This window comes from Acromyrmex echinatior, chromosome 13, assembly GCF_024713525.1.
Source record: "Acromyrmex echinatior isolate Ae372 chromosome 13, ASM2471352v2, whole genome shotgun sequence".
NCBI classification, from domain to species: domain Eukaryota; kingdom Metazoa; phylum Arthropoda; class Insecta; order Hymenoptera; family Formicidae; genus Acromyrmex; species Acromyrmex echinatior.
In genome coordinates, this window is record NC_141864.1 from 5237657 (window position 1) to 5257436 (window position 19780).

The 19780-nt window shown below is 32.5% G+C and overlaps 1 protein-coding gene and 1 pseudogene across 5 annotated transcripts in view; one reads left to right on the forward strand and one right to left on the reverse strand.

The window, feature by feature from the left end:
- Positions 1-19780, reverse strand: part of LOC105150873 (uncharacterized) — a 157736-nt gene that overhangs the window by 78644 nt on the left and 59312 nt on the right. For all 5 annotated transcript variants that reach the window (XR_015547225.1, XR_015547224.1, XM_087412846.1 and 2 more), the window contains one exon: positions 14390-14420. Coding sequence is in view for 3 of the 5 variants with exons in the window: in XM_087412846.1 (XP_087268972.1) it covers positions 14390-14420 (31 nt within the window). In the remaining 2 variants the exon portion in view is untranslated. The remainder of the gene's footprint in view (positions 1-14389; positions 14421-19780) is intronic.
- LOC147907544 (small nucleolar RNA SNORD36) lies at positions 7636-7709 on the forward strand (annotated as a pseudogene).

The window sequence follows — 19780 nt, forward strand, 5'->3', positions numbered from 1 at the left end:
AAAAAGGACGAGAATAATTTTTTATCTGCCATCCCTCTTGTCCTCGCTCGTCCTTTCCTAGTACTCCCTACAGAGCTGTGCATTTCCCGGGCCATGTTTATAGGGACTTTTTTTTATTGTTTTTATTCCCGAACGAGCCCCCAAATGCAAACGGAATTACGACTCACCCCCGATCCCATGACTCATTCTACATCCACGATGAAATGCTAGCCTATTTGAAAGCCAGAGAGCTGAATGTGAGATTTTCATGCAGTCGTCATCCAAAATCCGTGCCGATTGTTTTTCAGGAAATTCTCGCGCAAGGTGTAAAATCGTGACGTCGAAAACAAGAGCACGCTTTCACAGATCGGCGAGTCCGAATTAAAACTTTCAACCGCGATATTGTCGATAAAAGAAAAATATTTATCGTAGGATTTATCACATAAATCAAGATCATAGTCGGTAATTTTTAAGCTTCACCTTTGTTATATTTTTTCATTTATTATCTCTTTAATCCATAAATGTTTTTTTATGTGATGTTAGTACGACAACTACTACGAGCGAGGAAAAATTATATAATTAATATAATTTAAAAAAATATCAGTGAATCTAATTACGTTAATATAACTCTTTTATTCATGAAGTTAGAAGGCACGAGCACAAAGAAATGTTCTAATTAAATGTAAAAATTAATTACATAATAATTCAAATGTGTTACGAACTGACAAATAACTACATAACAAAGTCAGGACAATAATGTCGACTTTTCCAGAAAATAAAATGGTATATCAATAATAAATGCTAAAATGTAATAGCAAAGATCATTCTTCTACACAATAGGCAGACAAAATGTTACTCCCAAATATTTCGATACCGAACGATCAGCTTTATCTCACGTAAGCGCGTAAACATTAATAACCAGTTGAGCTCACGAACTCAGCATGAAAATCAATATTTCAATTATATGGTTTTATTTTACTCGTAACGCTGAATTCGCTAGCACCGTGCACGGAATTTGTAATTGAAAAACGATAGCAAACGCGTAGCTGTCTTTATTTCATTATAAACCAAAATGTATGGAACTGGTTTTTCGACGGCACATATCGATGCACATGTGCATGCAAATAATAAATATTGATTCGACGAGGGTAATTATTATTTTGCGCGGTGCACTTCGAATATATCCGGCAGTAACTTCTGGATGCATCAAATACCGATATATTGTGCATAATTAGTAGACAATATGCATTATTATAGGAATAATATAGTTTTGTAAATTTGACCCGAGTATTATTCATTTTTTCGAGAAGCTCTTCCGTTATTTTGTCTTATTCTCATTATATATTTTAGTATAGCGTGTATATGCCTCCGCAAAATATAAGGCATACGAAAGTATTTCCATCCTCCGATGCCACCGGCATTCTACCTCGAGGAACTTCAAAGGCAAAAGTACTCTCGGATAATAAATAATTAAATACATGAGCCATATGGCGTTGCCGTATGGCGGAAGACATTTCGTTAAAATATGTAAAGCTCCCCGGTAGATCTGCAAGACGTGCAGACTATGCAACATTCCGACATGACGGGGTAAGGAAGGTCGCCCGAAGGGCTGAAAGAATTATAACACGGCTTGACAGAGTAGCGTCGATAAATGAAATTACTTCACCAAGACGCGTAAAATTAATATGTAATTAGACACCCAGGATGTAGAGGCATTTTCATACTTTATGTTACGTATATAAACTACAACATCTAGTTTCCGTAACGTTGAAATAAATTTCGAAGTAATTAAATTGCTTTCTTTAATCATTTTGTACGTCCAGATAGATTAAAACGCATGCAGACATGAGTTTGCATCAAGTATTTATAATTAGAGAGGAAATTCTAATTTGCCTTATTAACGACTAACACCTTACTAGGGACAAATTAAAAGCTGTTTCATTAAAACCATTCTACCGAACGATTTGCATTATTCATGACCGAGATCGTGTCTTCGTGACCAATCGGCGCGTGCATCGAGACAATGTAATCAACTTTCGTTTGCAAAACGCTTCTGTGTTTAATTAAAAGAAAATGCTTACCGTGTTAAACCATGTATCGCGTAATCAAAAATGATCAATGGTCGATTCTTTAAAAGTATTATTATAAAGTTTAAAGTCTTTACACATATATATAGTCTTTACACAAAGAGAATATAGGTTATAGATTTTCCAAGTAGATTATAGCATACTACGAATTCTTTTTATGAAGGTTAAATTATAAGATTACGATTTTATTATATTATTGATATTAATATTTAATTTAATTTAATTTAATTTTAATTTTAATTATAAGAATTCACATGTGAGTATTAATAAATTTTGCAATAATTTTCAGTTATTTAATTTTAAATAGTTTAATATAGTATAATATATAATAATTTATGTGTTTATGTGTTTAACAAAATGTATTAGGTGTTGGAATTAATTCGTAGCGTTTTACAAGTGATGGGAAGTACTTTCATTAATGTATTTTTTAATGCTCATGTGAAATAAATAACATTCTTTCATTAAAAAACGCTACGAATTAATTCCAACACCTAATATAATAAACTTTTTACAGAAAAATCTTTTTCTTTCTGTAATACAGTATTATAATATTGTAATATTGTAACATTGTAATATTGTAATATTATAATATTATATATTCTGTAATATTAGTATAAAAAAAGTGATATCTCCTTTTAATTCATCATGGATAATAAAATATTAAAACATATCGTGCCACAAAAAATATGATGGTTTCAATTGTTCAACGTTGCATTTAACTGCCCGATTACGATGAACATGTTTAACGAATGTCGATATAGGCTATTGGAATAAATGGTGTATACATTCAGCGTTTATCTCGAATGAAGAGAAACATACCACGCACGTGCCGATATACGAATAGACATCGAAATTTTTTTGTCAAAACTCCGGTCAGATTCGGGAAAACAAATTTCCGCCAGCGGAAACATTTCAATACCGCGGTGCTGCCTCTTGCATAACATAGCCACGCGCATTTAAGCACTCCATTTCCCGCTTATTTACGCCAAATTCACGTACGATGTATTTGGGTAAATGTGTTTGTCCGCGTGCGAACTGATGTGTGTAACAGTCACGCGGAAATTATTTCAAGAATGACTAGCGAGAAAAAATCGCCGCGCGCCATTGTGCGACTGCTTCTCGCTATTAAATCCCAAAATTAAACCCTCGTCAGCAAAAATGTTGGAAAGCTCGAAATTCCTCCCACTGTCTGTTTGAAAAAAAAATTGTATCGGCATTTTGGGGTGCAATCCTTGGTCGAAAACGCGAATGCCGCTGTCTGAGTATCTGTAGCATCGCGGAATTCGATCGAAGCGAAATAAACTGGTACTGCCACAGCAGAGAAAAAAACCGGAAAACATAGCACATTCTCTACTACCAATTTATTTTTACAGTTTGCGCGTGAAATTCCTGCGACCTCGCAGAGGTGCAATTTGCGCGTGTTAGTCTCATTTGGAGACACGTATGGTACATTGAAGATATATGAAGTTGATAAATTTTATATTTTTACATAAATTTTATATAAATACAAATTATGTATGTATATTTATCTTCAAATAATTTGTTAAATAATAACAAATAAATTATTAAATTGAACAATATATTATTCCATCATTTAAAAAATAATACAATTCAAAATGTTTTTAGAGTTATTATAATAAATTAGGTAAAGATTACTTTATTAATAAAATCGTTAAAAATAAACTTAATTCCGCAGTCCGTCCGTCAAATAACATTTGTGACGTTCTCGAGATTTTCAAAGGATCATATTATTTTTTACAACAGTGACACATTTTGAATCATTTTTTCAAATAAAAAGAAAAATCTTTCACAAAAAACATTGAGAGTTAAGAAACTTTTGGTAATTAAAGTTAGAGAAGAAATTGTTTTATTTTGAATTTAATTATTTTAGTTGATCAAAATAAATAAATATAATGTTATAATTTTGTAGGATATCAAAATCGTCGCAATTCAAAAAAGATATCTTTTTTTAGAGTTGTAAAACAAAAATAACAAAGATTTTTTATTATATTTCTAAGAATATATTGAGTTCAATATTATTTGATTAGTCAATAATTTTCTGTTGAATTGAAAAATATATTTTCTTTTTTTTTTTTTGAAAAATTTAATTTTTTAGTTGTGTCATTTTTGAAGTAAGGAAACGATATTGTAAAGAGAATATATTACAAAACTAAATAAATTGTGAATTTCAATCAAGTCGTTTCATTTTCACTTTCTCCAATATCTACAATTTATTCATCGGTACCCTTCTTTACGCTGTAAAAATGAAAGCCGTTAGAGAGTTTCGCCTTTCGATAAAATCGCCTGCGATTAATTATCCGAACGCATTGACTGGCTCGGAAATTCTCTTTATCAGGCGCGATTGATTCGTCGACTGCAATTTCTTTCGTCCGGGGACCGAGTGATCGGGAATATTTTAATACGCGTAATTTTAACGGCGCGCCGATCGATAACCGTGTTTTAAATTAAAGAAACTTCGGTCGGCAAAAAGTTTTACCTCCACTTTGGAAATATACGATCCAATGGGGACAAGACCCGACACGATCAAAGAAAACTCTTCCAGCGATTTCATTCGAATTCGTTGTTGAGAATCGGGCGTGGCGAGAAAAAGTGAAGTAACGAATCTGCCTGATCCGACGTGGGCTTCGACTACTCCATATGCCGTGCCTCACAGAAGCGTGTTCCACTTCGATGTGGCGCGCCGCAAATCCGCAAAGCCCAAATCCCAGAGAGTCCCCCGCGGATTTGTCGACGTTGCGACGGGGATGGACGGGAATGGAGAGAGATGCTAAGACAGAAAAAGCTGAGAGAAATGCAGTCAGGCGTGTGATTGGAAGCGCCGTTTGAATAACTTGGGGGCGAATCCGCGTATGTTATCGACAATTATGCGATTTTATAGTAGTTCAAAACGTTGATGGTTAAAATTCACCCCCGATTCTTTATCTGGAGCCATAAATTTCTTTATTCAGATGTTTTTCCAAAGATAAATCCGGGATTTTTATGTGATTAAAGTTTGGAGCATACGTGAAGCGAAAATTAAATGTCTTTTTTTTGTTTTTTATGACACGTCACGAGACAGCAAAATTGAATTATACTATATGTTCCGCGAATAGTATTTGTAACTAGAATTGATACAAGCTGTTTATAAAAGCTTTTAATAATTTCGCATTAATAGTGGAGAAATAGTGAATTGATAGTTCTTTCCGTACTTCATTTTATCATATCGATAATTTATCACGAATCTAAGTTTATCAAGAACCTGAGAATTCAGAGAATGATGATTAAATGTAAAAAAACTCGTTAGGTTGGAGAAATTTTCGTATAATGAGATTATCTTGCTCTTCTTATTTACAGTTCATTGCACAAAATGGAGATTAAGAGAAGAGAAAGAAAAAAATTTATAAATTACAGTAAAATGGATTATCGTATTGTATATATTACTTGATAAAGAAATATAAATGAAGAGATAACTATTTAATGCACTGTTTATTATATAGAATCAGTTAAAAAATAATAAATTCCTTTATTAAATTTCATTAATAAACTTCTATAATTTATGGTATACAATATATATCTGTTATTTCGTGATATTACAACAGATTGAGTATTACCGTACAAAATTCTTAATTATTTATTATATTAAGAAAGATGGATTTTCAATTCTTACAAGATCTATAAGATTTAATATATTTCTTAATACATAAATAATTAGATCACGATTCGTATTCTAAATATTTCTTTTTTTAAATACTAGAAGCATCAAATAATTAGTTATAACATTTATATCCAATTTTCTTATACACAATCTTATAAAAATACTTTCTAAAGATGTAAGATTCACTTACAGTGAATTCAATTGGACGTATCAGTGCGTACTGATGCATATTAAAACCATTATATATTGATTTATCTAAGTGTAAAAATAAAATGCGCAAATATCTCAAATTATAAAACATATTTTACTTAACAGCACAATAAAATGTATTAAGGATTTCACGGTTTAACCGTTTTTTATGTTTATATTAAACACACATTTTTACGTGTTCCATTTGTGTGACTTTGTTATGCATCAGTGCGCATTGAATGCGTCAAATCGGATTTGCTATTAGTAGTTTTTACCGATAAAGTGACATATAAAGGAACGGTAGTGTCGTTGCGCTTGACTTAGCGCCGAGACACTACCGTGTTTCCTGATAAAAATGAACACAAATATGTGTAGTAAGGACAGGAAAATCATCATGTATTAAGAGTTAAAACATATATAACTATACATATATCTTTTATATAATAAGCAAGATAAAGAATATTTAATCATATAAAAAATTATCATGTTTATTAAAAGATAATTTGAATAGCTTAATTGTAAAGTATTTCTTGTATCATAAGAGAGAAACTTTAATTGTGCGTTGCTGCACATGTTATTTAATGAGTAACTTTACCACGATACATAAATTAACTGTTCAATTTCTAATTCGATGACAAAGCGACGATTCCTATGCAGCACAGAGAAACACTTCCTTCTGCGAGTCAACGTACGAGCAGTGAAAATAGAGCGTGGTAAAGATGCAAAATTATGCATAATATTCACTTCTACCTGCTACCATCCGGTGCCCTTTCTCTCTCTTTCTCTCTCCTTCCCTTCTGTCTTTCTCTTTCGTTTACTCTACTTCTCTTCAATCCGACTGAATCCGACCGCGAGGGGCTTTCGGGGATACTCAAGCAAATTCAAACTTTCCTCAAAGTGATTTTTTTCAATCAACGCCTCTTGAAGGATTCCTACCTCGACTTAGTTCGTGCCTTGCTTGAATCGATCTTTCTCTTTCCTCCATTTTTCCTTACCGGTGACTTATCCATTCCTACCCGTTCCATCTTCCTTTGTCTGGAGAGTAATAAAGTTAGCGACTTCCGATGGCGAATTCAACTGATTTCGCTCGGTATGCGTCGAGTGCAAGCGAACGCGTCGCACTCTGTAGATATATCTCAAAATGATATATCATGCTGTGAATTGTTTCGAGAAATTAACTGGTTGGTCACAAGACGAGAAATATTTCACAAAATATATGTAATTATTTATGGATACACATATATTTTTTAAGTAAACTTTTTAGATAGGTAATAAACTATATACTTCATTAAAGTTTAAATTAAATAAATGTTAAACAAATCTTAATTAATGTAAAATTATTAGAGGAGAAAATGGTACTTCATTTACTTTTTGTACAATAATTTGGTTAATAATCAATATTTGAATTTAAAACTTAACAATTACATTATTCAATCGATTCTAGACTCAAATACGAAATATTTATTACTTAGGACGCTATTTGAGGAGCAGACTTTCAAAATGCATTTTGTCCAAAATTTGTAATTTTTAGAAAACGAGAAAGAAAGAAATTTCACACACAAGAAAATTACGCACTTTACAGAAAACAATATGTCAATCAGTACAATGTGAAATATTAAACAAAATTACTAAACAATTGCTAAAAATGTTAAACAAATGCATTTTGTTTGTCTCTAGTTAAAACACATAATGCACTTTAGAATGCCTATGTTTTTTCAGCATATAAATTAATGATGAAAAAAATGCTTTCTGAACATCTCAAAATAGCTTATAATATGAGTTTTTCAACACTGAACACTACGTCACTTCTAATTAAAAAAATGAAATTTTGAACAAAATGCGTTTTGAAATTCTTCATTTCAATTGTTCTTCATTTAAAAAAATGTGACGACATTGCATAATTACTCGAAGAAAAATAGGAGTGGTAACTTATATAGGAGTGATCTTTCACAAAAATAGATTTAAAAAAATTGGTTTTGTTTAAAAAAAAACAGGAATTATAAAATTAATAAAAAAATAAAATATAGTAGAGTATATGTACTCAAATTATGCAGATGTATATATGTATACATAACTTCTTTCTATAGACTGCTCAGTACTAAACTCTATATACATGTAATATAAATTATATATTAACAGTAGAGTTACAATTAATTTACGGAATAATTATTTTGATGAAAACTTCGAAAAAGAGACCATCAGTAATCAGTATGTTTAGAGGGTCACATTAGCAAAATATCTTACTACTGTTTTACTTTGCATAACTCGAAATGTTGTACAGTCAAATAAAATGTTAAACAAAGAACATTCAAACATATATATTCATGTGATAATACGTTCAAGTTTAAGAAAAATGAGGAAATATACGTAATTAAAATGTATCTTAAAAACATTTCAAAATGTTTGAAAGTAAAAATACGTTATAATAAATGTTGATTATGTATTAACATATAAGCATCGAGCTGAGATATTAAGAGGGACCATTATATCTACACTAGCCAACCCAAGCCGAAATTTTAGTGTTACTTCTTTTTCAATTTTAATTAAAACCTCATAAACTTGTTTTGATATTTGAACAATCAAATAGACCTCTTTTATATATTACTCAATCTACAGCTTCTATTTAGAAAACTTCTTTTGAACTTAAAAATAGGAAATTTTCCAATAACTGTCATTTACAAGATTAACGTAGGAGTTTAATTCATTAGATTAGAACTTATTAGGTGTTGGAATTAATTCGTAGCGTTTTACAAGTGATGGGAAGTACTTTCATTAATGTATTTTTTAATGCTCATGTGAAATAAATAACATTCTTTCATTAAAAAACGCTACGAATTAATTCCAACACCTAATATTATAAATCTCTAGAGTTCGCATATTATGTCCTAATTATAAATCTTTAGAGTCTACAAAATTAAAATTCAAAATAAAATTTAAGAAAAAATAGGATTTTATAACAATTCCTGCACAATGTATGCCTTATATAGCTAATACACAAATCATAATACATATGAAAGTTATGAGTGTGTACTGTAGATGTGATTAAAGAGGCCAATACAACGAGATAATCAAAGAGATAAATCAATAAAGGAAATATATCACGCATTAATGCAAACATCGAGATGTAAATTATTTTCTATTTTGCTACATATGCTGCTACATGGCTATTAGTGTTTAGTGAAATTGGTGCATGGGTGAATGCTCGGTGTACGATATTAGACGATACCACTGTGTATGTAGGGTCCAATATTGCACGTGAAGCACTCATCCATGAACCACTATGTATATATGGTCTAATATTGCACGTGGCATATTCGTCCATGCACCAACATCAATCACGCCATCAATTGAACTCTAAAATTGATAACTTTCCACGGTTTTAACTTAATCGCACATTTTGTGATACGGCTGGCTGCGAAAAAATACGCGATGTCTACAATTTTTAGTGAAAAATAAACGCGTAGTTAACATTACGATAACAATAATAATAAACTAACGTGGCTTTAAAACAATAACCATTTATTGGTGGATTACACGTTTCCCTGGTCCAATAACGTTTGCGCGCAGCACGTGCCGACAGTGCGAGTCACAGTGGTAGAATTATGCCGGAGCGGAGTGCAGTCACATCCTGCAGTCACATCCTCCTACCGACGCAAAGTTCCAAGAAATTTTTCCGCGAAAGTAATCCCAGTTACGTCGCGCGATAAGACCCAACTGGAAGAATATACGACGGCGTAAAGTAAGCGAGGCGACCAGAAGCCCGAAAGCAGAAGATTCATTTAAGGCTTATGAAGAAGTCTACCCCCCTCCGTGAGAGTCGCCGTTCCAGCCATTTTCAGCCACCTCGTCCCACGAAAAACTCTCCCATTCTTGAACTATCGTTCGTCCTCGCGCAAGCACAGTGGTATAATGGAGGACCATCGCCGTCGGTGAAAGTTCGCCGGTGAAAAGTTCGGATATTTTATTCGGTGCTCGGAATAACTTTTAATATCCCGATTCTAGGTTTATACCGGAAGAGAGGGTGGGAGGAAAAATGTGAGAGAGAGAGAGAGAGAGAGAGAGAGCAAGGTTGGGGTATCTGGGTGAAGGGGATGGTGGACAGAATGAGAAGGAGAGAGTAACTCTCTCGCGACTTTAACGTCGGCGGACTGACGTCGCGCTTCGCCGGGCTTTGTAGACTTTTAATGAAGAGTTCGGGCTCGCTTATTGGTTTCAGTGAGCGGTGACGACAGCGGGAAACTGTTCGCGGGCGTTCACGCGTTTTATTACTTACTCCTCGCGCAAGTCCGCGTATATTTTTCGAGCCGCTGTGCGGCGAACCGCCGTCAACGACGCGTTGTCGCGTCGCAAAAGATGGAATATTGTACAGTTGAAATGTTAACTAGTTCGAAACTCGTCCGGCACTACCAGGGTTACCTCCTTGCGGCGGCAAGTTTCATAAAGTTCAAGCAGGCGGTAAATTGTACGCGATACATTGTATCGAGCCCCCTTGAGCGCGGTATCGTTCGAAGTTGTCCGAAGAACTTCCATGATTTCATCGATTTTTTTTTATGTACATACTCATGAATTTATCAGAAAGAAACTGGTTCTTTCAAAGAAATAGATGCTTTTTTTACATTTACGTCATGTACCAAAGTTGCTTCACTATATTTTTCTTCGGGGTGAAAACATAAAGATATCTTGCGTTTGCAGAATTTAAATTTTATGCATTTATACAGAATTAAAGCACCAACATATATAAAGTGTTCTAAAATAAAAGACATTTTAAGAATATCTGGAAGATTGGGACGGTATTACATTTTGCAGACGTTCATATTAAATATAAATTTGCAGATTCCTTCTAAAAGAGAGAGAATAGAAAGAAAAAGTATAAAATATTTAAAATTAAAATAAAAAATGGAGAGATCTTTTAGTAAAACTTTTGCTATAATGGTATCACAGCCCATTATTTCTATCCATGTAAAATGAAGTAAATCAAATCATTTCAGAACACGTTTATAAACATGGACAAAAACGTTCCAAATTTTCTCAAAATTAAAATCATTGTAAAACCTTATCATACCCCAAAAGTTATTTGCATTTTACAACCGCGAAAAAACATGTAGGTACATAAAATAAAAAATAATCGAGGACAGCTGTAGAGTTAATTAGAGGTGCGATAAAAACGCGCGTTATCACGTCTGAGATAAATTTTGCCAGGTGACGGGATGGCGTGCGTCAAACTCGAGGAAGAGCGGCAGTTTAACAAATTCAAAATGTAATCATAGGCCCGAGTTCGTCGGGCTCCTTAGCCGCTGCTTAGTTACGTAGTCCGCCAGCGTGTCCCGGCAAGTTCGCTCGAGCAAAGTTTCTAATCCGCAAATCGTTGCCTAATATACACACGGCAGCCGAGGTGATGCATGTTTAAGGCGGATGGTTTACGTCGGAAACTTCGGGCTGTAATTCTTGCGCGAGTACAATGCGTGCGGCATATGGCGGTACGTAATGGGAAGGTCAAGATGTGAGGGGAATCCCATAACGTGCCATATAATTTAACCAAAAAAAATATATATCTATATATTTGAAAACTAATTTAGAAATAATAATTTAAAAATAGCGATTTCATTTACATTCATATATATGACATGCCACATTCATTGCAGTATTAATATTTGTCATTCTTAATTGCTTAAAAATTCGTTATTGTTTTGCGACGAAAAAAGTGAAGAATAAAAATATAATGCTTATTAGCTGATGAAAATAGATGGAATTCGTGAGAAAAACAAAAATATCAAAACTATAAATGAAATAATGTAAAAAACAAAAAGCTGATTTATAAAATATATTTTGAAACACCCATGGAGAAACAGAAAATAATTAAACTATAATATATAAAGAAATCGAGTCTTGATGTATTAATTTGGAAAGTAAATATTTAATGTATCGTATTCGTATCTAATTAAATTTATGAAATAATAATAGTATTTATGGAATATTCAAGAAGTAAAAGTTTAACTATTACGGTCGAAGCTGGATTTTAGATGCTTTTTAAATAATTTCTATATGAATTTATATACTAAATATGTAGTCATTTGAACTGCGCTCCGAAATTATTTTTTGAACTTATAAACGCAAATTGAACTACTATAAGTAATACCACAAATTAAATTGATAAGCAATTTAATAATTTGGTGTTCAATTTGACATTCTATTAAAAAAATGTTAATGTACGAAAACTGTAAATAAATTTATTGCGAAAAATATTACCTCGAATAAGAAAGAATATTACTGTCTCTATATTTATGAAATAGAAGGATCTTCATACGATCATATTTTTAAATGGCGAATCTACCCAACCGAATAACTTAAATCGTTCAATTTTTACGCACTCAGAGAACTATTTATCAAGAATATCGTCATGTTCCCTTATATATAAGTCCATTCGTCATTCTCTCTAGTCCTGCATGAAATAACCTGGAAGAAACAGGCGCGCGACGAGCTCCCATGCAAATTTTACTCTTTCCCGCTTTTAAATTTACTCCCTTAAGTTCTGCGAAGAATCGCACTCCTTGATTTTATTGTTCAACGAGGAGCGAGAGAAGCACCAGCGACCAGGGACAAAGGAGTTGATCTTTGATGCGGCGCTCCTTTCTCTCGTCGCCTCATTCCGGAGGACGACGATATTTGCATTGCGGCCGCGAAACCGCGCTGAGATCGGAATTGCATCAAATTTCATTGGAAATGCGCATTTAAGTCGGGCCGCCTCAAGATATAACGAAGAAGGAAAGGCGAGCTTGTCATTACGCAAATTTAAGGCTGGACTGTATATGTATAAAGGAGGACTCGTGCAAACTCCACGCGCTCGCACTTTCAAGTCGTAAAGAGGCACTCTTGTATTAAAACGCATTAAGTCCACCTGTCGGTAGTTCCGCGTAGTCCACACATAACGGTGTTTTACTGCTGATGCTAAAAATTTAATAAGCTCATGCAAATGAGAGCTCTTATGTAAATCTGCAAAATTTCACGGCTAACTAGACCGCCCAAATCGTGGTACATATTTTTCGCGCGCACGAGATCCTTATTACGACGATAAATTTTGCCAGTTTAGCAAAAACTTACAAGAGAGTGACACTGATTCGCGTATGCACTTTTATGTCTCACGTTTTTATCCAAATAAAAAAAAGAAGCATGTAATTTCCAATGTTTTACATATTAACGTTATACTTCTTAATATTCAAAAGCTTCTCAATATTCAAAAATAATTTAAATTGTAATAAAATTGAGGAAAGTATTTATACATTGCGAAAAAACGTTATTAAATTTTAATAAATACTTTTGAATAGTATCAACTTAACATTTATAGTAAATATTTACTATATAAAAAAGAAGTTAAATTAAATTAACGATTTTTGTACTCAATATATGTTTATATTCAGCCAGTATTATTTATTGAAATTTAGAACATTCTTTTCTCAATGTAATACCAGTAATTTTAAAAATTAAGTATACTTTTAGAAAAAACCACTTCGCTTAAGATAAAAGCATTCTTTAAAGAACGTTGATATAAATGACTTTACTAATTGGGGTAATTAATCGGGCTTTTTATTACATCGCGCGGCATTTCCACGATATTGTACTTAAGGACACAACTTAGCGAGACATAAATCACGCGAAAGAAAAATTTGACGTTAGAAAGAGGAACAGTTACTTGGTGTATGTACTTTATCTACGCCGACGGAAGGCAGCAGTCGGAGGGAGTTCGATCTCTTGCAGCGTGTTGGCTAAGTTACTTGATCTGCTCTCTCTAGCCCAGAGTCTCGTGATAACTTTGTGATGGCTGGATAAGGATTTTGTGCCGGGTAGCTATGCGCGTTGGAGAGAAAGGGAAAAGACAGAGGGCTTGGGCTTAAGTCGAGCGAAACTTTCCAGCGTCGTGGAAACTCCGCGTTCGCGGAGGTGTTACGAAAGTCGTATATCCACGAAATGATACCGCGCCTCTTGTTACTTCAACAACGGAACGACGGTGCTTCTTTGCGTTTATGTGCTTTACGATATGGTCGGCTATAGTGTCGCGAATAAACACGTGTTTGCAAGCGGAACTGGAGAATCGATTGGTCGTTTTCGCATGAGACGAACGATTTCGCGACCTTATGATGCGTAAGTCTCGAAATGACTATGATGCAGTATCGTTTCCTTAATTCTGCATGACAACAAATAGAGTCTCTTCGGGTATTCTGGTTTTATTCCCAGTATTATCGAATAATACAATACGTTCTTTCATTAATACATAAATCCATTTATAAGCAATATAATGTCAAGAAAAATAGATTTATTTGTAAACTAACATCTCTAAATATTATATTATATAAATCTCTAAGTTTGCAGGAACTGTACAGTTTATCATTCTCTAATCAATTAAAAAAAATTATTTAAAAGAATTTATTATTATTAGTATATACTTATTATTATTTTTATTTATTATTACAAGTTTGTTACTCACGTAAAATGTAGAACATATATAAAATCCATTCCTGTAACAAAAAATTGAATTAAATTAAAATTTATTCGAGCAAAAAATATAATATATTGTATATATATATATATATATATATATCATTTTATATCATTAATATTAATATAAGATTTATAAGACCTTACATGAATAAGAAAAATATAAAAATAATAATTAATAACAGTATAGATTATTATAAATAATTTCACATACCATTTAAATATTTTATACCACAATAGTGTACATACAACAATTTTTTACGGTACTACATCTTACGATTAGTTCCGTTTTAATCGCTCGATTACTAAAAACAGTATGACGAATTTTATAATCGCCTTAGTTCCGTAGCGATATTTAATTGCACGGCAATGCGCTATGCAATTAAAAGGAAAAAGCGCTGCGTCACAAGTAACTCGGGTTTACGATAATGGCAATAAACGGCGTATATATACGACAGCTACGTGTGTGGCGCGAACTTCTTGTTTAAACATAGTACATGAAAACGCGCACGTCCGTCGAACCTTCGAAAGTTCCGAAAAAAGGAGAACGAGAACGCCGATACTCGATCTACGGACGACTGCATTCATGCCCGACGTAGGTACATTTAGCAAGTTGGGATGACGCGGCAGCGTGCAGGACTCATTGAAAGTTGAAGTGTTGTTTCTTGTTTTACGAAGCGGAAAACTACTTAGGTGCTTAAGAGATAATTTGTCAGACGGAAGACTGGGAGGAGCTGCTACCGCGATTCTAACGGGACGGTGAGAGGAAAGGACGTGTTTCTGTGTGAGTCTCCTCGTGTACATATTTGTGTGTGTGTGTGTGTGTGTGTATGCATTTCATCCGTTTACTCCTTAGCTCCACACTTCAATCATGCGGATCTCAGGAAATAGCAGGTCGTTCTGACATCTCGGCAAGAGGTCCGAACGCGTGTTTGTATATCCCTCTGATGCCACGTTTAAAGCCTAACTGTACACACATGCAAATATTTACGTTACACTTCAATGTTATCAAATAATCCCATTTAAAAATGTAAATCGTTGTTAAATTCAATTCAAAAATTTTACTCGCAGTGGGACACCTTAAGACCGCGAAGGGCAGTATAATTTAGAGTTCTCGCGATATACATATCCTTATATAATATTCATGTAAAATTATTAATCTTTTTAAAAAGGAATAATCTTGTATAAAATTGTACATATGTACATATACATATATTTTATAAAATTATATAAAATCTTATATAAAAAAATTCATATTATACAATATAAAATTCATATAAAATTATATAAAATTTTATATAAAATTATGTATATATATATTAAAAATCTTTAAAAATCTCTATTATAAATACGACACTGACATCGCCGGGTCATTTCTCTCTGCTTGAAAGACAATTTCTTTAAACCTTCTTCAAATTTTGTTTTATGCCATCGCTAAGCATTCGTTTTGCATACAAATGACAGTGACAGAAGTTTGTCTCTCATCGGCACGTTCCGGCAAGATAACGGGTCCGGATTGCAAGTTCTACGAAAGAAAATTACAAGTTATACCCATCTACAACGGCTTACGGCTTCGTCTCAGTGTATTACTTCTGTTTTCTTGAAAATGGAAGCGGATATGTCCCGGATGGCACTCGCCAAGGTTTTCATGAATATTCTTTAGCCGACACTAATGCGCTTTATAAATATGTATTAAAGCCGCGGATATCCCCGACAAATTAAGCTTTCCAGCTGCTCCGTAACCCTTCCTGTTCCTTTCAGCCGAGGCGTTACCGTCGGAAAGACGCAATTGGAATAATAATCTGCCCCGACGACGATCCGCATTGCGCCGATTCGTCGTGGGAGACGCTTAATATTCCGTGGACGAAAGTATATTTTTCTATTACTCGACCGCGCACGAGGTATTACGATGTTATAATTAATCTGATCCGATTATAAGCTGCGTTAATGAGGGGATACCAGCGAATGTGACCAAAGTGCATGTATGTGTCATAACGAAAATATCGTGTGTTGCATTTTATATTAGCGCAAGCAAGCATTCATGAATGTGATATAGGCTTTTTCGTTCTTATTTGCGTTGCCTGAATGTATCAACGTAAAAAATATAGAAATATAAATATCATGTTCAAATCATGCAAATGAGAAGTGAAATTAATCCCAATCTATGTAACATTCGGCGAATCGTAAATACCAATTCTGATTATGGCTTTAAACAACTGCGACCGTTTATTCATTAGATTGACTACTACAAACGATGCGTATATATTTGCACTATCAACATTATCAACCACTATTTCTGTGAATAAATCGTGTGGCATTCGTGAGTTTATTCTCTAGATGACTAATATCCATTTCTATGTAGATTAACTTTAATCACGGTTTAATTAGACTCGGAAAAAGATAAAGAGCAAGTGTTACATCATCAAGATTAAAGTTAATCTATATTGACAGAAACAGGCATAGATTTGCATCGGAAGATATAGAATTATATAAAAATTCGTAAGATTTATTAGCATAAGTATACTCATAATTATTATCACTCATAATTATTATCATCATCACTCATTATTTGTCTTATAAGACAAATAATTTCTTATGTATATTACTGTTGCGATCATGACAACAAAAATACGCGATATTTAATAGTAAATATCCAAAAATTGTTCGTTTTATTATTATAAAAATTTGATGAAACTAAATTATTTCGTAATTAGATGTAACGCAAATATATGCCATTTTAATTGTAAAATTTATTCGATTAATTAACTTTATGTAGCTTAATTAATTAAATTAATGTTTGCGAATGTTTCAAGACTGATAAATAATCGGCACATAGTTTGCTTAAACTGAAAATTGTAAGATTAATAAAAGAAAATATATTATTAAAGACTAAAAATATATTATTAAGACCTATTTTAACCAAATTTGATATTTATTTGTGTTGACCTTGTCAAAATATATAAAGTTTTATTTTAGTAATAACAATGTATGGCTATATACATATATATTTCTTCAGGTAAATATTAAGTGTCTATATAATCATGTTTTGATAAAAAAAAAACAAAAAGTATAAATTGCTTATAAGTAATAATACACTGAGATAAAAAATTAAAAGGGAGATTGCAACTCATCGTGATAAAATATTCTTCATACGATATAACGGAACGATATAAAATATGTACTCATAGCCGCTCTTCAACGTACGGAAATGTACACTCTAGATATCTCTATCCTGCCTATAATAATAATCCCGCACTGTCGCATTTCCATTCGATATTTGATCGTCGATCGAGTTTACATTTTCTTCATTTCTAACTTCCGCTTTATATGCAGCGTATAATAATGTCTTCACGGAAAAAAAATCTCGATTTTTCATATAAAATAATGGAAATCAGTCCCGTGAATAAAATCACGGTTTTTATGCACGTTTTTTATCATAAAAATATAATCAGACATAAAATATAAAATAAAGAAACTTATGTGCGCCATGTCGTTATGCCACGCATAGATTTCTTAGAAATAGTCACGGATATTTATATTATTGATTAAAAAAAGGGATATACTTTAGATCTCAAATACATTATATGTGTACTTATTATATCTTTCTTATAATCAAATTCATATGATTTTTATAAAGAATACTACGTATAACTGGGTTAAAAATTCAATGCAAACGCAAGAGTCAGCGAATACAAATCCTATATATATTTGTAGGATAATCCACTTCGGTGAATTCTGTCAACTACGTCAAACTCGCAATCCATTTTCTGTTGCATCGATTCGGATTTAGTTAGTTACCGGTATTCGGACAGTGACACGTGTATCGTCCTACTGTCTATCACTGCCAAAAGACGACTTGACATGGTTCCAGCTACAGACTGTTTAGTAGTCAATAAATTATGAGATATCGATGTTCTGTACACATATACTACTCACGTGGACTACAAGCTTTAAATCATATCTGTATCCGTTAAAAAAAGTTTGAGAAAAATGAGTTATTTCATTTCTACTCTTATTATCAGTAATATTTGAACGCGTGATATATTTTGACAATGCATAACGAAATACAAATGAAAAATTAAAAATCAATTTTGTTTTCCTATTCTTTCTAATTTTCCACTGGCATGTTGGACTTCAAAATCACAGTCAATTTTTTTATTTACATAAATTTTAGTAATAAATTTAAATCTCTAGAAAATAAGTAAAATACAATCTGACTTCTACTATGATAAAAACTCATTGTTAAAATTTTTATAAGTATGTAAGAATTTTTTCAGATTTCTATACATTCCAGAGCAATAAAAAATCTACACTGAAGTTCGAAGACCCAGTTGTGGATGAAGTGTAAAATTTTCACATTGCCAAGAGAGTTAATAATTATATTATTGTTTTTTTTATCCCACATACAATATCATAATTATTCAATCATTATATAATTTACTACAATCATACAAAAGTTCAAACATTTAAACAAAATATCTTAAACTATTCTATATATATATATATATATATATATATATATATATATATATATATATAACAACAAAGCTCTCTCGTATAAGTCATTTATCAAGATACTTTGAACAGTTATTGTATCGAGTAGATCGTTAAAAAAACTTGTTTCTCTTGTTAGATTAACAATAAAATATCGCTTATAAGATTCTGGCGTTAATGTGATGATCCTTTTCGGGCAGCGTTATGTCCGAAATTACCAAAACGATATAACTGCGTACCTATGGCGGAACTTCCGCACGGAAAAGTCCGCGTAAAGTTTCAGCTTTAAAACCAATTAAGCCAATATAAACTTCGGGGCTATGTGCGGTCTTCGCAAGCCGTAGTTGAACTAGTTGAAGTAACCAAAAAGGCATGAACTCGATGCGATAACTTCTATATGTTCAAGTGGTATAATCAGGCAAAACGCAGTCCGCGATCAAATTAGCAAAATTCTCTCATATATTTCATAATTTTAATTAAATTTAACTTTATGTATGTTTTAATCTCGAGTTCAAAACACTGATATACGCCGAAAATAATAAAATTACTTTGACAAATTTTAATTATTAAAAAAATAATACTTTAGATTTTGACAAAACAGATAACACACTCACAATCAGAACAAGATTATGCTGAATTATTATGAATTTTATATAAATAAAAAAATATAAATTTCATTATTTTAAAAATATCAATAAATTTGTTTGAATTTTATGGAAAAATAATATAATTCTAAAATATAACTTTTTTTAATTTTTCAAAGCGATTCTCTTATATTTGTATAGTATAACTTTAATGGAAAATTGACTTTATTATAGATAATTAATTAATACTCACGTAATACCGATAAAGCTTAATAAGTAAACGCTATTCTTGCATAAGGATG